The sequence below is a fragment of the Salmo trutta genome, chromosome 8 (assembly GCF_901001165.1).
Source record: "Salmo trutta chromosome 8, fSalTru1.1, whole genome shotgun sequence".
In the NCBI taxonomy this organism is placed as follows: Eukaryota; Metazoa; Chordata; class Actinopteri; order Salmoniformes; family Salmonidae; genus Salmo; species Salmo trutta.
This window is the reverse complement of record NC_042964.1, coordinates 48,743,814-48,764,520: the sequence shown is the minus strand read 5'-3', so window position 1 is coordinate 48,764,520 and position 20,707 is coordinate 48,743,814. Positions and strand designations below refer to the sequence as shown.

At 44.5% G+C, this 20,707-nt stretch overlaps 1 protein-coding gene across 1 annotated transcript in view; it reads right to left on the bottom strand.

Annotated features, from left to right (window-relative positions):
- LOC115197990 (plexin-A4) overlaps positions 1–20,707 on the bottom strand; it is a 255,585-nt gene that overhangs the window by 18,636 nt on the left and 216,242 nt on the right. The window contains exons 10-11 of the mRNA XM_029759647.1: positions 16,856–17,046; positions 3,772–3,941 (exon numbers count right to left, since the gene is read on the bottom strand). Of these exons, the coding sequence (XP_029615507.1) occupies positions 3,772–3,941; positions 16,856–17,046 (361 nt within the window). The remainder of the gene's footprint in view (positions 1–3,771; positions 3,942–16,855; positions 17,047–20,707) is intronic.

The following is a 20,707-nucleotide window of genomic DNA, read 5'->3' as shown; positions in this document are numbered from 1 at the left end:
TGTGCCAGTCTGCTCTAGAAGCTGGTAATTAAAACACTGCTTGCTGAAGGGACACACACACACACACACACACACACACACACACACACACACACTGAAGAAAGAGGATGAGAGGGAGATGTCGACACACTGACTGCTAATCCAAAAGATACCATCTGGAGGAGCTCTAGGACTCTGTGACTCAAACGCACAAACACAACACACACAAATAAACACACACACAAACTGATGCAGAAAGGCATGCACTCACACAGGTATTAAAACAGATGCACAATGCATGAACACACATACACAAACTGATGCAGAAAGGCATGCACTCACACAGGTATTAAAACAGATGCACAATGCATGAACACACACACACACCCCACAAACTCTCTCTTCCTCAAACCATTAGTAATGAGGAGGGCAAGTAAAGGTCATATGCTGGGGGACAGAGGAGGCAGGTGGGAGGAGCTATCGGAGGATGGGCTCATTGTAATGACTGGAATGGAATCCATGGAACAGAGTCAAACATGTGGTTTCCATGTGGTTGATGTGTTTGGTACCGTTCCAATAATTCCATTCCAGCTATTATAATGAGCCCGTCCTCCTATAGCTTTTCCCACTAGCCTTCTATGCTGTGGGATGATTACACAGTCAACCATGGTGGATGATTACACAGTCAACTATGGTGGATAATTACACAGTCAACTATGGTGGATGATTACACAGTCAACTATGGTGGATGATTACACAGTCAACTATGGTGGATGATTACACAGTCAACTATGGTGGATGATTACACAGTCAACTATGGTGGATAATTACACAGTCAACTATGGTGGATGATTACACAGTCAACTATGGTGGATGATCACACAATCAACCATGGTGGATGATCACACAGTCAACTATGGTGGATGATTACACAGTCAACTATGGTGGATGATTACACAGTCAACTATGGTGGATGATTACACAGTCAACTATGGTGGATGATTACACAGTCAACTATGGTGGAGGATCACACAGTCAACTATGGTGGATAATTAACAGTCAACTATGGTGGATGATTACACAGCCAACTATGGTGGATGACACACAGTCAACTATGGTGGATGATTATACAGTCAACTATGGTGGATAATTACACAGTCAACTATGGTGGATAATTACACAGTCAACTATGGTGGATGATCACACAGTCAACTATGGTGGATAATACACAGTCCACCATGCACTGGACTGAGTGATGATGAAAGGTCTGTCTGTTAGAGGCTCTTCCTGTACCAGCCTGCTTCTGGGAATCAAACAATATGGCTGACAGGAAAATAGACTATTATCGACCCCTAAATAAATAAAAACTGCCTTAATGAGGAACTATTATACCTAAACCTCACATTAATTCAGTCTACTAACATGGTCTACATATCTATGAATAACTGCATTACAGAAAAAGGTCTAGACTCTCATCCAGAGACATGACAATGACAGGATTGTTTCTTGGAAACCACACACAGCTGTGTGTCTCTCAATTTCAATCTCAGGTTAGGATGGATTATTTCAATCTATCTCTGCTGCTGGAGAATTACACAGGGCAGAGAATAATCTGGTTTGAAGGATAGGTCACCACTGCTTGGTGTAGAACAGGGGACATGGTGCTCTGAGCTGGCTGGGTGTATTTAATAATCTGGTTTGAAGGATAGGTCACCACTGCTTGGTGTAGAACAGGGGACATGGTGCTCTGAGCTGGCTGGGTGTATTTAATAATCTGGTTTGAAGGATAGGTCTCCACTGCTTGGTGTAGAACAGGGGACATGGTGCTCTGAGCTGGCTGGGTGTATTTAATCATCTGGTTTGAAGGATAGGTCACCACTGCTTGGTGTAGAACAAGGGACATGGTGCTCTGAGCTGGCTGGGTGTATTTAATAATCTGGTTTGAAGGATAGGTCACCACTGCTTGGTGTAGAACAGGGGACATGGTGCTCTGAGCTGGCTGGGTGTATTTAATAATCTGGTTTGAAGGATAGGTCACCACTGCTTGGTGTAGAACAGGGGACATGGTGCTCTGAGCTGGCTGGGTGTATTTAATCATCTGGTTTGAAGGATAGGTCTCCACTGCTTGGTGTAGAACAGGGGACATGGTGCTCTGAGCTGGCTGGGTGTATTTAATAATCTGGTTTGAAGGATAGGTCACCACTGCTTGGTGTAGAACAGGGGACATGGTGCTCTGAGCTGGCTGGGTGTATTTAATCATCTGGTTTGAAGGATAGGTCTCCACTGCTTGGTGTAGATCAGGGGACATGGTGCTCTGAGCTGGCTGGGTATATTTAATAATCTGGTTTGAAGGATAGGTCACCACTGCTTGGTGTAGAACAGGGGACATGGTGCTCTGAGCTGGCTGGGTGTATTTAATAATCTGGTTTGAAGGATAGGTCACCACTGCTTGGTGTAGAACAGGGGACATGGTGCTCTGAGCTGGCTGGGTGTATTTAATAATCTGGTTTGAAGGATAGGTCACCACTGCTTGGTGTAGAACAGGGGACATGGTGCTCTGAGCTGGCTGGGTGTATTTAATGGGCTGTGTGATGATGACTGGACCTGTTGTAGTATCACTCTGAATGGATCAGTGTTTGGTTCTAACAGAATGCAGTCTTTAGTAACACTCAGAGGTGGATACACATGCACACACAGACAGAAAGACAGACACGCACATACGCCTGCACATTAACGGACAGTCACGCACACACACACTTTCTCACATGCACACACACACACTCACAAACAAACAAGCAGAAAGCCCCCATGCAGAGAGAGGACCTGGATCTCCCTGACAGTGGAATCAGCAGTAGGCACTAAGCGTTGTGTAAGCGTTACCAGTGTGTTATGATAAATAACTGTTTAACGTTTCCCCTCTTGCGAGAGTGATTCCATTAATGTCTATTGTAAGAGCGACCTACAGAGCTCTTGGAAAACACTTAACACGCTCTTTTGCAAATGGTGCAATAACGCAGACACTGGGAAGGATACAAATTAGGACCATGAAGTAAATAGTCTCTCTTTCCCCCTCTCTCTCCACTCTCCTCCGGCCGACTGCCCCACAAATCAATTCCCAGCCCCATGGTCCTTTGGGCCGGAGCTGAGTGATGCATGATGGGACCATGGCAAAGGCCAGGGGCTAATGAGTTATTAGCGTGGTGTTTAACTCCCACTGAGTCCATTTCCTCTTCTCCTCCACCCCCTCCTCTCCTCCTCTCCTCCTCTCTCCCTCATTCTAATCCACTCCAGGTTATTTAACCCTGCCACCCCTTCAGGATGGGGACACGGGTCTAAATTAATCAGAGGATATTCATTTGGAGTCCACTTCCTTCACCTAGCCTCCCCTGGTTTCCTCGCCCTGGCGACTACGGGCGGCTCGGTCCCAGTCGGTAACCATGGTAATGTCAGAGTCGGCTGCCCTGATTGGTTGCCTGTGGGATTAGCTCTTCGTCATTGGATTTAATGAAGATTGTTCACACACTCCATGGTTCATTCCGTAAGCATGATAAACTTCCGTGTGTGTGTGTGTGTGTGTGTATACATGTGTCTGTGTTTCTACCCATGTATGTGTGTGTATCTGACTACCTATGTGTGTGTGTGTGTGTGTGTGTGTGTGTGTGTGTGTGTGTGTGTGTGTGTGTGTGTGTGTGTGTGTGTGTGTGGAGGTTGCCGTACACTTCCAATGTTAACCTGTTTTAGCACAGTACACAGTAAAACAACAGGAAAGGCCAGACGTCTCCAGTGTCTCACCAGTTGCTTTTCCATGTGTGTCTGACATGCGGGTCATGGATGCTGTGCTTGTCAGCCTGCTCATCCAGGAAGTCAAACATGTACTTGATGGCCAGGGGCAGGGCGCTGCCTCGGTGGGCCGTGCTGAAGATGGTCTCAAACAGGTCGTCCACAAACTTCTGTAAAGTGCCCTGTGGAAGCAGAGAGATCAGCAGTGAGCGACAGACAACACACACAGAGACAGGGAGAATGGCAACAGGTGTCTGCAACACTGGTATCAAACACATCGGTATCAAACACATCGGTATCAAACACATCGGTATCAGACACATCGGTATCAAACACATCGGTATCAAACACATCGGTATCAGACACATCGGTATCAGACACATCGGTATCAGACACATCGGTATCAAACACATCGGTATCAGACACATCGGTATCAGACACATCGGTATCAGACACATCGGTATCAAACACATCGGTATCAAACACATCGGTATCAAACACATCGGTATCAGACACATCGGTATCAAATACATCGGTATCAAACACATCGGTATCAGACACATCGGTATCAAACACATCGGTATCAGACACTGGGTTTCAAGTAAAGTGTTCCCGATGTGTCATAACATGTTATGACAGTCATAACCATGTCATAATAGCTGACATAACCTGTCATAATATGGTTATAACACTGTCAAGACCAATATATTTACACCTGTTGTGACATATATTGCGTTATTTTATGGCTGGTTATAACACCTACATAAGAGTGTCAAAACCCACAATGATTCAAATGAGTTTTTTCCCTGCCAAGAAGTTTTAAAGTTTGTTTCTTAAATCCTTTGTTGTTGTAATGAATTCTTTACAGTCATCTTTTATTCATCATATTTTAAATAACTTTATGACACTGTCAAGAAGCATTATGACCATCATAATCATATAAGCCAGATAGGCCTATCACGTACATGCCTTTATATCAGTCATCTGTCAAAAAGAGGATGTCTTGTCCTGCTCCTGAAATCTCCTAAATTCATCCCAGTCATCAGCAACAGAGCATTGGGGCAGGTGTATTTCTGACATCAATTTGTATGCAATTACAATGATAATTTACTACTGTCAATAAAAAAATACTTAGGCTATGATGTAATGGAATGTTTTTCCTTGTGTGGTAGGTTTTGACACTCTTATGTAGGTGTCATAACCAGCCATAAAATAACACAATATATGTCACAACAGGTCAAAATGTCATGACAGTGTTATGACCATATTATAACAGGTTATGACATGTTACGTCAGATATTATGACATGGTTATGACCGTGTCATAACGTGTCCTGACGCTGGGTGTCAAGTAAAGTGTTACCGACACAAACTCATGGTTTCCATGGTTTCCATGTGTTTGATACCATTCCAGCCATTATTATGAGCCATCCTCCCTTCACCAGCCTCTGGTGGTGTGTGGATCTGACTGAGAGTGTGTTTTATCCTGTGTATCTGATGGTGTTTCCTGATGTGTTTTCTCTCTCCCCCCTCTCTCTCTCCCCCTCTCTCTCTCCCCCCTCTCTCTCTCTAGCTCTCCCTGGTCCTAAATCTCTGGCCTTTGATGGGAAATAGTTTTTTCACAGTTCACATTTAATAATATCTGGGAACAGGAGGAGCATCTCCTAAGCCTCTCTGTGTGGAGGGATTAGCTCACACACTGCACCATTGACCCTAATTTGATTTAATGTTCTCGTCTTTAAGGAGGAGAGAAGAGGGAGAACGAGATAGATAGAAAGAGAAAATCTAATCCACTTGTAACGAATGAGCTGGTAGAATGCGAGGGGGAGAAGAGAAGAGGACAGAATGAAAAAAAGCGAGAGTGAGGGAAGCCTATCTGGAAAGAGCCACAAGGGCGCAGTGTGTCAGATGAGGTGTGCACAAGCGGCAAATAAAAATCCCAATTTGGGTGGAGCGGTGACTGAGTCAGAGAGAAGAGAGGGAGGGGGAGTGAGAGGAGAATCCAGTTAGCTGACAATCACAGCCGTGATTCTACCATGTCCCACAATTCTGACAGCTTATCATTTGCCTATGAAGATGAAAATATACATTTCTTCCTCAAACCTGTGTAGTCGTGGAGACAGTTTAGTGGCAGGGAGGCTGTTATACATGTAGTGTGTGTGTGTGTGTTATATATGTGTGTGTGTGTGTGTGTGTGTGTGTGTGAGTAAGGAATCCCACAGACAGACAACCTCATGATAGTCCTTCATCTGTCCCCTGAGAGCACGAGCTGCCATTACAGCCCACTGAACACACACACACACACACACACACACACACACACACACACACACACACACACACACACACACACACACACACACGGAAACTGAAACCTAGCCCATCATTACACTGCAGTTTAAAGACAATGTGTAATCTAGAATCTAGCCTCACAGACAGACAGTGTTGCCTGCATCAGAACTACCCTGTCATTTAGGATGAGGACAGACAGTGTTGCCTGCATCAAAACTACCCTGTCATTTAGGATGAGGACAGACAGTGTTGCCTGCATCAGAACTACCCTGTCATTTAGGATGACAGACAGACAGTGCTGCCTGCATCAGAACTACCCCGTCATTTAGGATGACAGACAGACAGTTCTGCCTGCATCAGAACTACCCTGTCATTTAGGATGAGGACAGACAGTGCTGCCTGCATCAGAACTACCCTGTCATTTAGGATGACAGACAGACAGACAGTGCTGCCTGCATCAGAACTACCCTGTCATTTAGGATGACAGACAGACAGTGCTGCCTGCATCAGAACTACCCTGTCATTTAGGATGACAGACAGACAGTGTTTGATTTGATTTGATTTGGATCTCTTTTAGTCCCCATTTGGACTAATCTTCCAAGAGTCCTTAAATATTAAAATACAATTTATATACGAACACATTTTCACATATAACACACTATTACAAACATACATAATATACTAACGTAATAAACCAATAAATAATCAATCTAAAAAATATGAATTCTTCATCTACTGTAATCCCACAACATTTCTGTGTATTATATTTAAATTGTTTTAAAATAATGTTTAAATTTATATATTGAAAGGTTTCTGGTTTGCTCAGTTAATTTATTCCATTTCTTTATTGCTCTAAATCGAAATGTTCTTTGGCCTATTTCTCTTTTCTGTCTGGATAACGCATAGATGGTGGACAATCTATTCCTAGTATTTACTGAATGTCTGTCTCTTACCAACTGATTACCGTTGTGAATTGTACTTGGCCGTTTTAAATGATGTATATTATGAAATAAAATAAGCATGTTTTTTTCAATTATCTTGTCGATTGATGACCAACCAAGAACATTGCGTATGACTGCAACAGAAAAACCATATCTCCACCGTAAAACAATCCTTGCTGCTTTGTTCTGTGCAATCTGCAGCCTCCTAACTTCACTTGATGATGCATTTCCCCAGACCACAGAACAGTAGTTCACTTGACTCTCAATTAAAGCTTGTGTTATTTGCTTAAGAATTTTTCCTGATAAATATTTAGCTATCCTTCTGATTATGCATGCTGTTTTAATAATTATTTTTTACATAGATTAGTTATTTGAGATGACCATGATAAGCAGTTGTCTAGCTGCACTCCTAATAGTTTGGTTTCTGCCACTTCTTCAATTTGTACTCCTCCCATACTTAATTGTATCCCATGCTGTTTTGGCCTTTTCCTAGTGGAACAGACCAACATAACTTTGGTTTTCTTAGTGTTTAAAACAAGTTTATTCTGGCAAACCCACTCCCTAATATTCTCCAAATCTCCTTGTAAAGCTTGCTGTACCTGTTGAACCGATTGTCCTGCTGCATAAATTGTAGTATCATCTGCAAATATAGTAGCTTGAGTTTCAGCTAGGGCATAGGAAAGGTCGTTGGTATATATTAAATAAAGAAGTGGCCCAAGGCAGCTGCCCTGCGGTATTCCACAGTTTAAAGCATGAGGGGAAGAAAATGAACCATTGATATAAGTGGACTGTTTCCTGTCAGTTAGATATGACTGTACCCAATTCAATGCTACCTCCTTAAAACCATAATGCATTAATTTTGTTAAAATTATCTCATGATCCACTAAATCAAATGCTGCACTGAAATCTAAAAATAGTACCCCCACAAACCCATTATCCATAGCATTGAGCCACTGGTCAGTCATGTCAACCAATGCAGTGGTAGTTGAATGATTTTTGCGATAAGCATGCTGATTGGCTGTAATTAGATCATTATTTTCCATGTACTCCCATATTTGTCTACTCACAATACCCTCCAATATCTTACTGAGTGTAGGGAGTAGACTAATTGGTCGACTATTGGCAGGAGTAGCGGGTTCTTTGCAGTCTTTTGGAATAGGACAAAGTTTAGCATGCTTCCATACATTTGCAAACATCCCCTTTTCCAGTGACCAATTAAATATGTATCTCAGTGGAACTGCAATCTGGGGAGCAGCACAGCGAAGCAAAAAATTGTCCATAAGATCATAACCTGTAGATTTCCCATCAGGTAATGACTTCAAAAGGTTTAACACCTCCTCCACTGACACCGTTTGCAGACTAAAAGAGCAGATCTTGTTGCTCATAATATGATCATCAATCCATTGGACAATAGCTTGTTTGGAAGAATGTATGTTTACATTGTTGCTCAGTAAATTAATTTTCTTTGTGAAAAAATCTGCAAAATGATTGGCAATATCAACTGGTTTTGTTATTATTCTCCTATCAACCTCCACACTAGATGGGCATGATGAGATAGATGTACCAAGTAAACCCTTAACTGTATTCCATACCTTTTTAGAATCATTTTTACAATCAATAAAAGCATTGTTGAAAAATACCTTTTTTTTCCTTCGATTCAATTTAACTGCATAATTACGCAATGTTCTATAATTCTGTTCATCAATTTCTGATTTTGATTTGGCTGCTAAGACTTTTAACATATTTCTTTGAGAAAAAGCCTCACCCAGTTCATCATCAATCCATGGAGATGGACGAGCACCAACTGTACTCTTTCTTATGGGGGCATGATGGTCCATAAACTCAGTGAGCAAATCAATAAAACATTCTGTAGCGTGATTTAAATCATCCTCTAGATAAATCAGCTCCCAGGGTACAGCAGCCAAATCATTTAGAAATAGCTCATAATTAAATGTTTTAAAATTTCTCTTGACCACAATCCTAGGGGGTTTCTTTGGAACCTTGGTGTTCATGGTTATGGTCACAATATTATGGTCTGTCCAGCCCACTGGCATTGATCTGGCTTTTAAGCATTGCGATGGTATATTACAGAAAATCAGATCAATGCATGTGTCTGAACGATGACCCAACTTAATTGATGATCTAGTTGTATCATTAACCATTTGTTTCAAACCACAGTTCTCAGCATATCTCATCAATTTTGTTCTATTCAAATTATTGTGATCCTTCCAATTTATATTAAAATCACCCAAGATAAATACATCTCTGTTGCTATCTGTGGCCTTGTCAAACCCAGTACATAAGTCATCCAAATAGGACACCTTAGAGCTAGGAGGTCTATACACACATCCCACCAATATGGCTGCCTGGTGAGGCAGATGTACCTGAGCCCATAGTGCCTCTACTTGACATACATTAAGGTCATCCCTCCTCTTAAAAGGTATCTGATTCTGAATATACAGTGCTACACCCCCACCATTCCTATTCCTGTCCCTTCTAAGTAGACTATATCCATGAATGTTAATTTGCCCATCATTTACAGATGCATCTAAATGCGTTTCGGTCAAGGCCAAAATATGAATATTATTTATCTTGACCAAGTTAAAAACCTCATGTATTTTGTTAGGAAGGCTACATACATTAACCTGAGCTATATGCAACCCTTTCCTTGTCAAGTGAAGATCAATAGAGAATGTATTCGTTATAGTTGAAGTTGTCATGATACACTACAACATACAAACTCAAATTTGAACATTAAATTAAAATAGCCAGGGAGTTACTCTAGAGTCCCGATACAATTGCCCGTTGATATAAAGTTTATCCACCACCATGGAGACTCGTTGATTCAGGCAACGTTTTTCCTTCATGATGGGATATAGTTTTTTTCTCCTTTCATTGATCTCGGTGGGGAAGTGATCATTCATTCCAAAATCAGTGTTTCTGAGTTCTCTGCCCATGTTCTTCGTCATTTCCTTTTGCTTAATTTTGTCAAAACATGCAATAATAGCCCGTGGCCTATTTCCAGAGGTCTTACCTATTCTATGGACTCTGGAGAAAGTGACATCACGCACAACATCAGTGGGCAGTTTTAGTTGAGTTGACATAAAATCTCGGACTGTGTCCTCACAGCCTCTGCTGTTGTCATTCTCCGGTATCCCTGAAAATATTAGATTGTCCCGCATTGATCGACACTGTACATCAAGCAAGGTTTCTTTAAGTTGTTTGTTCTCCCTTTGTACCACCTCCACCTTGCTATGAATAGAGTCTACATTACCTTTCAGCTCTGTGTTCTCTTTCCTTAGATCATCAATCTGACGTTGGCTGAATTCTAGACTAGCACAGAATGCATTGATGTCCTCTCGTAATATATCCAAGATATCAAGTTTGGCAAGCCTTTCATTGATGGATTTTAACAAGTCAACATCCATATCAATACACCTCTCCCCACACGCGCCCTCTTACTAGGGGATGGTTTGGTTCCATCGTTGATACCAATTGTCCAACCTGATTTTGGTTTGTTTTGTTGATTGGGTTGGTTGTCCTTAACAATGCTTGAGTCCTCCGAAGCTAGCGACATATTTCTAAGAGTTCGTAAGTATCTCTCGTCAATGAATCGTTCAAGCTCTTCAATGGATTCTGAATCATCCAGCGTGTTTACAGACAGAGTTTAACAAACAAACAAACAAATTGTTCAGCTGCGTGAGTTAATTGGAACGCCAACTGCATCAGAACTACCCTGTCATTTAGGATGAGGACAGAGTGTTGCCTGCATCAGAACTACCCTGTCATTTAGGATGAGGACAGAGTGCTGCCTGCATCAGAACTACCCTGTCATTTAGGATGAGGACAGAGTGCTGCCTGCATCAGAACTACCCTGTCATTTAGGATGAGGACAGAGTGTTGCCTGCATCAGAACTACCCTGTCATTTAGGATGACAGACAGACAGTGCTGCCTGCATCAGAACTACCCTGTCATTTAGGATGAGGACAGAGTGTTGCCTGCATCAGAACTACCCTGTCATTTAGGATGAGGACAGAGTGTTGCCTGCATCAGAACTACCCTGTCATTTAGGATGACAGACAGACAGTGCTGCCTGCATCAGAACTACCCTGTCATTTAGGATGACAGACAGACAGTGCTGCCTGCATCAGAACTACCCTGTCATTTAGGATGACAGACAGACAGTGCTGCCTGCATCAGAACTACCCTGTCATTTAGGATGACAGACAGACAGTGCTGCCTGCATCAGAACTACCCTGTCATTTAGGATGACAGACAGACAGTGCTGCCTGCATCAGAACTACCCTGTCATTTAGGATGACAGACAGACAGTGCTGCCTGCATCAGAACTACCCTGTCATTTAGGATGACAGACAGACAGTGCTGCCTGCATCAGAACTACCCTGTCATTTAGGATGAGGACAGAGTGCTGCCTGCATCAGAACTACCCTGTCATTTAGGATGACAGACAGACAGTGTTGCCTGCATCAGAACTACCCTGTCATTTAGGATGAGGACAGAGTGTTGCCTGCATCAGAACTACCCTGTCATTTAGGATGAGGACAGAGTGCTGCCTGCATCAGAACTACCCTGTCATTTAGGATGAGGACAGAGTGCTGCCTGCATCAGAACTACCCTGTCATTTAGGATGAGGACAGAGTGTTGCCTGCATCAGAACTACCCTGTCATTTAGGATGAGGACAGAGTGCTGCCTGCATCAGAACTACCCTGTCATTTAGGATGAGGACAGAGTGCTGCCTGCATCAGAACTACCCTGTCATTTAGGATGAGGACAGAGTGTTGCCTGCATCAGAACTACCCTGTCATTTAGGATGAGGACAGAGTGCTGCCTGCATCAGAACTACCCTGTCATTTAGGATGAGGACAGAGTGCTGCCTGCATCAGAACTACCCTGTCATTTAGGATGAGGACAGAGTGCTGCCTGCATCAGAACTACCCTGTCATTTAGGATGAGGACAGAGTGTTGCCTGCATCAGAACTACCCTGTCATTTAGGATGAGGACAGAGTGCTGCCTGCATCAGAACTACCCTGTCATTTAGGATGAGGACAGAGTGCTGCCTGCATCAGAACTACCCTGTCATTTAGGATGAGGACAGAGTGCTGCCTGCATCAGAACTACCCTGTTATTTAGGATGAGGACAGAGTGTTGCCTGCATCAGAACTACCCTGTTATTTAGGATGAGGACAGAGTGCTGCCTGCATCAGAACTACCCTGTCATTTAGGATGAGGACAGAGTGCTGCCTGCATCAGAACTACCCTGTCATTTAGGATGAGGACAGAGTGCTGCCTGCATCAGAACTACCCTGTTATTTAGGATGAGGACAGAGTGCTGCCTGCATCAGAACTACCCTGTCATTTAGGATGAGGACAGAGTGCTGCCTGCATCAGAACTACCCTGTCATTTAGGATGAGGACAGAGTGCTGCCTGCATCAGAACTACCCTGTTATTTAGGATGAGGACAGAGTGCTGCCTGCATCAGAACTACCCTGTCATTTAGGATGAGGACAGAGTGCTGCCTGCATCAGAACTACCCTGTCATTTAGGATGAGGACAGAGTGCTGCCTGCATCAGAACTACCCTGTTATTTAGGATGAGGACAGAGTGCTGCCTGCATCAGAACTACCCTGTTATTTAGGATGAGGACAGAGTGCTGCCTGCATCAGAACTACCCTGTCATTTAGGATGAGGACAGAGTGTTGCCTGCATCAGAACTACCCTGTCATTTAGGATGAGGACAGAGTGTTGCCTGCATCAGAACTACCCTGTCATTTAGGATGAGGACAGAGTGTTGCCTGCATCAGAACTACCCTGTCATTTAGGATGAGGACAGAGTGCTGCCTGCATCAGAACTACCCTGTTATTTAGGATGAGGACAGAGTGCTGCCTGCATCAGAACTACCCTGTCATTTAGGATGAGGACAGAGTGTTGCCTGCATCAGAACTACCCTGTCATTTAGGATGAGGACAGAGTGCTGCCTGCATCAGAACTACCCTGTCATTTAGGATGAGGACAGAGTGTTGCCTGCATCAGAACTACCCTGTCATTTAGGATGAGGACAGAGTGTTGCCTGCATCAGAACTACCCTGTCATTTAGGATGAGGACAGAGTGTTGCCTGCATCAGAACTACCCTGTCATTTAGGATGAGGACAGAGTGCTGCCTGCATCAGAACTACCCTGTCATTTAGGATGAGGACAGAGTGTTGCCTGCATCAGAACTACCCTGTCATTTAGGATGAGGACAGAGTGTTGCCTGCATCAGAACTACCCTGTCATTTAGGATGAGGACAGAGTGTTGCCTGCATCAGAACTACCCTGTCATTTAGGATGAGGACAGAGTGTTGCCTGCATCAGAACTACCCTGTCATTTAGGATGAGGACAGAGTGCTGCCTGCATCAGAACTACCCTGTCATTTAGGATGAGGACAGAGTGTTGCCTGCATCAGAACTACCCTGTCATTTAGGATGAGGACAGAGTGCTGCCTGCATCAGAACTACCCTGTCATTTAGGATGAGGACAGAGTGCTGCCTGCATCAGAACTACCCTGTCATTTAGGATGAGGACAGAGTGCTGCCTGCATCAGAACTACCCTGTCATTTAGGATGAGGACAGAGTGCTGCCTGCATCAGAACTACCCTGTCATTTAGGATGAGGACAGACAGTGCTGCCTGCATCAGAACTACCCTGTCATTTAGGATGAGGACAGACAGTGCTGCCTGCATCAGAACTACCCTGTCATTTAGGATGACAGACAGACAGACAGTGCTGCCTGCATCAGAACTACCCTGTCATTTAGGATGAGGACAGAGTGTTGCCTGCATCAGAACTACCCTGTCATTTAGGATGAGGACAGAGTGCTGCCTGCATCAGAACTACCCTGTCATTTAGGATGAGGACAGAGTGCTGCCTGCATCAGAACTACCCTGTCATTTAGGATGAGGACAGAGTGTTGCCTGCATCAGAACTACCCTGTCATTTAGGATGAGGACAGAGTGTTGCCTGCATCAGAACTTTCCTGTCATTTAGGATGAGGACAGAGTGTTGCCTGCATCAGAACTACCCTGTCATTTAGGATGAGGACAGAGTGTTGCCTGCATCAGAACTACCCTGTCATTTAGGATGAGGACAGAGTGTTGCCTGCATCAGAACTACCCTGTCATTTAGGATGAGGACAGAGTGTTGCCTGCATCAGAACTACCCTGTCATTTAGGATGAGGACAGAGTGTTGCCTGCATCAGAACTACCCTGTCATTTAGGATGAGGACAGAGTGTTGCCTGCATCAGAACTACCCTGTCATTTAGGATGAGGACAGAGTGTTGCCTGCATCAGAACTACCCTGTCATTTAGGATGAGGACAGAGTGTTGCCTGCATCAGAACTACCCTGTCATTTAGGATGAGGACAGAGTGTTGCCTGCATCAGAACTACCCTGTCATTTAGGATGAGGACAGAGTGCTGCCTGCATCAGAACTACCCTGTCATTTAGGATGAGGACAGAGTGTTGCCTGCATCAGAACTACCCTGTCATTTAGGATGAGGACAGAGTGCTGCCTGCATCAGAACTACCCTGTCATTTAGGATGAGGACAGAGTGCTGCCTGCATCAGAACTACCCTGTCATTTAGGATGAGGACAGAGTGCTGCCTGCATCAGAACTACCCTGTCATTTAGGATGAGGACAGAGTGCTGCCTGCATCAGAACTACCCTGTCATTTAGGATGAGGACAGACAGTGCTGCCTGCATCAGAACTACCCTGTCATTTAGGATGAGGACAGACAGTGCTGCCTGCATCAGAACTACCCTGTCATTTAGGATGACAGACAGACAGACAGTGCTGCCTGCATCAGAACTACCCTGTCATTTAGGATGAGGACAGAGTGTTGCCTGCATCAGAACTACCCTGTCATTTAGGATGAGGACAGAGTGCTGCCTGCATCAGAACTACCCTGTCATTTAGGATGAGGACAGAGTGCTGCCTGCATCAGAACTACCCTGTCATTTAGGATGAGGACAGAGTGTTGCCTGCATCAGAACTACCCTGTCATTTAGGATGAGGACAGAGTGTTGCCTGCATCAGAACTACCCTGTCATTTAGGATGAGGACAGAGTGTTGCCTGCATCAGAACTACCCTGTCATTTAGGATGAGGACAGAGTGTTGCCTGCATCAGAACTACCCTGTCATTTAGGATGAGGACAGAGTGTTGCCTGCATCAGAACTACCCTGTCATTTAGGATGAGGACAGAGTGTTGCCTGCATCAGAACTACCCTGTCATTTAGGATGAGGACAGAGTGCTGCCTGCATCAGAACTACCCTGTCATTTAGGATGAGGACAGAAAACAAAACAGCAAACACTGAGTGGGTGAAGGGGTGCTGGTGTTGTCACAAACAGAGAGAGAAGAAAAGAGAACGCAATCAAGAAATAAGCCCTTTGCCCCCCATCAGAGTGACACTGATGGACCTAAAATGGGGGACGTCAGCGCCAGGCCGACCGACTGTATTTATTGGCGAGGTGAAAGTCAAACGCAGTCAATTACATGGCTGTCGGCCCAGTCATACCTCAACAAGAGAGATGGACCCCAAGATAAACCGATTACTTCACAAAAACACTCCATCTGTAAATATGACACGCCGTCTCTGCACCACATTCCCCCCTGACCAGGGTCATCACAGGTAAATACAGCATTGCTCAGTGTGTGTGTGTTTTATGTGGGTGTGTGTATTATGTGTGTGTGTGTAGCTGACTGACTGTTTTTGCCTGTCTAAGCGTGTTAGACTGTGGCTCTGGTACATGTGCTTCATAGAGAGAGCGTTTGCCATATTCATTACACAGCTCCACAGTGACTGCTCACTGGCAATCACAGCACACGCCAGAGAAATGACAGACAACACTCTCTCTCCATATCTCTGTTGCCTCCTCAGCCATCTCTGCCAACAACTCTGTGATGTGTGTGTGTGTGAATCCTGCCACTAAGCACTCCCATTATAGAACCAGAAAAGCAGGCAGAGTGTTGTCTGTCTGAACCACTACACAAAGAGCACGGAATGGTCACAAATTACAACAACACCACACGCCAGGATCTTGCCTTCTTTCCTCTCTCTCTTCCTGACTCCCTCTCTCCCTCTCCTCTCTCTTCCTGACTCCCTCTCTCCCTCTCCTCTCCTCTCTCTTCCTGACTCCCTCTCTCCCTCTCCTCTCTCTTCCTGACTCCCTCTCTCCCTCTCCTCTCCTCTCTCTTCCTGACTCCCTCTCTCCCTCTCCTCTCTCTTCCTGACTCCCTCTCTCCCTCTCCTCTCTCTTCCTGACTCCCTCTCTCCCTCTCCTCTCTCTTCCTGACTCCCTCTCTCCCTCTCCTCTCTCTTCCTGACTCCCTCTCTCCCTCTCCTCTCCTCTCTCTTCCTGACTCCCTCTCTCCCTCTCTGGAAGAAAGCATGTGTGATGTAAAGGAGGCGCATCATTAGCAAGTGGATTGGTAATTCCTATTGAGCAGCGGGATCAAAGTCACGATTCCCTCCAAACCAAATTAACTGATTTTCTGAGGGGCAATAGCGCCCTGGCATGCTCAAAGAGACTCATTTTACGGCCACTTCCATTTCTGTTTTTCACCAGATAACATCTCTGTCTACAGAAAAAGCCTTTACAGGTTGTACCTTTGTGTGTCACCTCTATCATTAGATATGCTGCTGAGGTCTGAAAGACACAATATACATCTGCATACTTTCACTTAGGTCTCAGAGCCTACAGGAGACGAGGAATAATATTATATTTGAATAATATTCCTCACCTGAAATGACTTCCTCTAGTGTAGGTGTGTGTGTGCGTTCATGTGATAACTCACCTTAGTGGCCAGCAGCCTGGTCAGGTATATCTCAGAGACCATCTTGGAGCCGCGGTCTCCCTCCTTCTGGTCCCCGTGTTCGTGGTTCTTTACCAGGTGCCACACCTTGACCCCGCTCTCCAGGTCGGGCGTGATCATGGGCGTGCGCGAGCGCAGGCTGTCGGGGCTCCCTGTGTACTTGATCATATTCTCTGTGGAACGTAAAGAACAACATCAGGATATGACACAGAGATGAAGCAGAAACCAGTGGACATACTGTAGCAGACTATGGAAATATAACATGATCAGCACAGACATAGTATAGACAGTGGAGCCGCGGGAAGATGTTTGGGGGTGGGGGTGCTGCGTTTCATTCGCCAAACGGGGTGGCAAAAAAAACAACCATCTTGGTGAAATATTTTTGGGAGATCTGCGCTACAGACGGCTATATCGGTCTGCTAATACAGGAGTTTTGAATTAGTTTGTATTATTAGGAGGTGCTACAGCACCCTCAGCCTCCCTACTTCCCGCGGATATGGTGCAGAGTATAGAGAGACAACACACCTAACAGAGGGGATGTGTAAAGAAAACATCTGAGCCAGCACAGTACTGTTCAGGTCGCCGCAATCGAGTGAAAATGGTCAGAGACGACAACATAGACAACACACAAAAAAGACAGACGCAACACAAACCAAAGACAGACAAAACAAAATACAGGGGGTCAAGCCATACTACACAGTTATTCTAAAGGATACTACACAGTTATTCTAAAGGATACTACACAGTTATTCTAAAGGATACTAAACAGTTATTCTAAAGGATACTACACAGATATTCTAAAGGATACTACACAGATATTCTAAAGGATACTACACAGTTATTCTAAAGGATACTACACAGTTATTCTAAAGGATACTACACAGTCATTCTAAAGGATACTACACAGTCATTCTAAAGGATACTACACAGTTATTCTAAAGGATACTACACAGTCATTCTAAAGGATACTACACAGTTATTCTAAAGGATACTACACAGTCATTCTAAAGGATACTACACAGTTATTCTAAAGGATACTACACAGTTATTCTAAAGGATACTACACAGTTATTCTAAAGGATACAATGTCAAATAAGCCAAATTCGGTCAAAGCTCCAATAGTTTGTCTGGGTTCAGTTAGAAGCTTCAAGCTACCGAGCCTTTGAGTCTGGACATTACAACCTTTACAACAGCATGCACGTGGTTCATTTTACATGCCGTCTTTCTCTCTCGGGAGGTAGAATACGCCTTGGCACAACTCACGGACACAACATCGAACAGGTGTATGGCGAGATGAAATATTCATATGCCCTCCCCATTTGACGAGAATGGCGATGACATTTAAAAACACTCCGGCTCGATGAATGTTTACACAGTGTGAAAATAATTGATCAGTAGGACTGTTGGTCGAGGGAGAGGACGGTGAAATAAAGAATTGATCAGTAGGACTGTTGGTCGAGGGAGAGGACGGTGAAATAAAGAATTGATCAGTAGGCCTGTTGGTCGAGGGAGAGGACGGTGAAATAAAGAATTGATCAGTAGGTCTGTTGGTCGAGGGAGAGGACGGTGAAATAAAGAATTGATCAGTAGGACTGTTGGTCGAGGGAGAGGACGGTGAAATAAAGAATTGATCAGTAGGCCTGTTGGTCGAGGGAGAGGACGGTGAAATAAAGAATTGATCAGTAGGTCTGTTGGTCGAGGGAGAGGACGGTGAAATAAAGAATTGATCAGTAGGACTGTTGGTCGAGGGAGAGGACGGTGAAATAAAGAATTGATCAGTAGGCCTGTTGGTCGAGGGAGAGGACGGTGAAATAAAGAATTGATCAGTAGGTCTGTTGGTCGAGGGAGAGGACGGTGAAATAAAGAATTGATCAGTAGGTCTGTTGGTCGAGGGAGAGGACGGTGAAATAAAGAATTGATCAGTAGGACTGTTGGTCGAGGGAGAGGACGGTGAAATAAAGAATTGATCAGTAGGACTGTTGGTCGAGGGAGAGGACGGTGAAATAAAGAATTGATCAGTAGGACTGTTGGTCGAGGGAGAGGACGGTGAAATAAAGTGTGTTTTTGCCAAGGCAGATGCTGCAGAAATCAATTTGTCCTTCCAGAGAGAAACGCAGGAAGAGTGAATGATGGAGGGAGAGAGGAAGAGAGGAGAGGGAGGGGTAAAGTACTAGAGAGAGAAAACAGGTAAAGTGTGTGTGTGCATATTGACTCCTGGAACTTGACTGACTTGGAATGATTGGAGTGTGTGTGTGCATGTGTGTGTGTGTGTAATAATAAAAGTGGTGGTCGTCTTCCAGAGTGTTATTGAGTGTGCTGGTGTAATAGGGTGTGATGACACGTTTGGTGGAGTGGAAGGAGTCCCTAGAAGGAGCGCTCCGCACAGACACACACACACACACACACACACACACACACACACACACACACACACACACACACACACACACACACACACACACACACACACACACACACATGCACACGCACACGCACACGCACACACACAGTCCATACTGAAATACTACCATACTGACATATCATACTACCATACTGACATATGACATATCACAGTTTTGATTAAGAAAGGAAGCTGGCACCTTCTCTCTCTCTTTCTCCTTCTCTTTCTCCCTCTAAATCCCTTTCCTACGCGCTTCATCTCACTCCATCACTTTCAGCCTTCTCCTTCCATCCCTCTCTCCCCTACTTCCTCTTCATCTTTCTCCCTCCCTGTTCCTCTTTTTCATCATCCCTCCATATTTCCTCCTCTCTCCACCTTCCTCATTTTCTCTCACTTTCTCCCTCCCTCTCCCCTTTGGCTCCATTAGAATCATCCTCTCTTCTCCTCAGTGCTTCTCCATTGTGATCAGTCCAGTTCAAAGTCCCCCCCCACCCCCATCTGAAGTGGCTCTGGCATCGTTTGAAGTCAATTCCCCAACTAAGTCAAGAGATGTGTGACATTCTGTCTTCCTCCATCTCTCTCTCTATCTCTGTCCTGTTCCCTCTCTTTCTCTTTCACACTCACCCTCCTTTTTCTTTGGTCTAATTTGAGTGGAGGAACGGAGGCGAGGCGGTGAGATGGCGTATGGAGATGAGGTGCTAGCTGGCTAATAAAGCCGTCATTTGATGTGTCTGGAGTGTTTGAGTCCGGGCAGCGCTGCCTTTGATCAGGGTTTGATTTGATGGCTTCTTCTAAGGTTCAAGAGAACACAGGGCCAGACCAAGACAGTCACTGCTAGATGGGACACTGTCTGTCTGCATCCCAAATGGTACTCTATTCCCTATGTAGTTCACCATATTCCCCATGGGGCTCTGGTCCAAAGTAGTGCACTACATGGGGAGTAGGGTGCCATTTGGGACACAGATCTGTCTCCAGTCCCAGGGGGGAGTAAAGTGCAAACTGCAAATGCTCTCTTTCTTCTCTTCCCTCTCTTTGTTAGTCTGTTAAATTCCCTGCTCTCTAATCTTGTTATCCTGTCTCCTGGGCTCAGTTCTGTCCCTCTTCTCCTCTGGGGCTTTGTCACTATTACTAAGGTGTAACAGCTCATAGTGGCTAATGTATGGAAGACTTTACTATGTGTTCAGGTATTGTTAACAGTGGCTAATGTATGGAAGACTTTACTATGTGTTCAGGTATTGTTAACAGAGCCTTTACATCTGTTAGTGACATATGGAGCTCAGTTAGTTTGAGGGATGAACAGTGTGTGCAGGAGAAGTCTGTTGGTTTCTGTGGTGAAGGTTTAGAGGGAGAAGGTGCTGTTTAGCCACGTTTTTTTATTAAAATCCTGGCAATGGAGCTTGTGCATTCGCAACAGGGAATACCCAGTGTGTGTG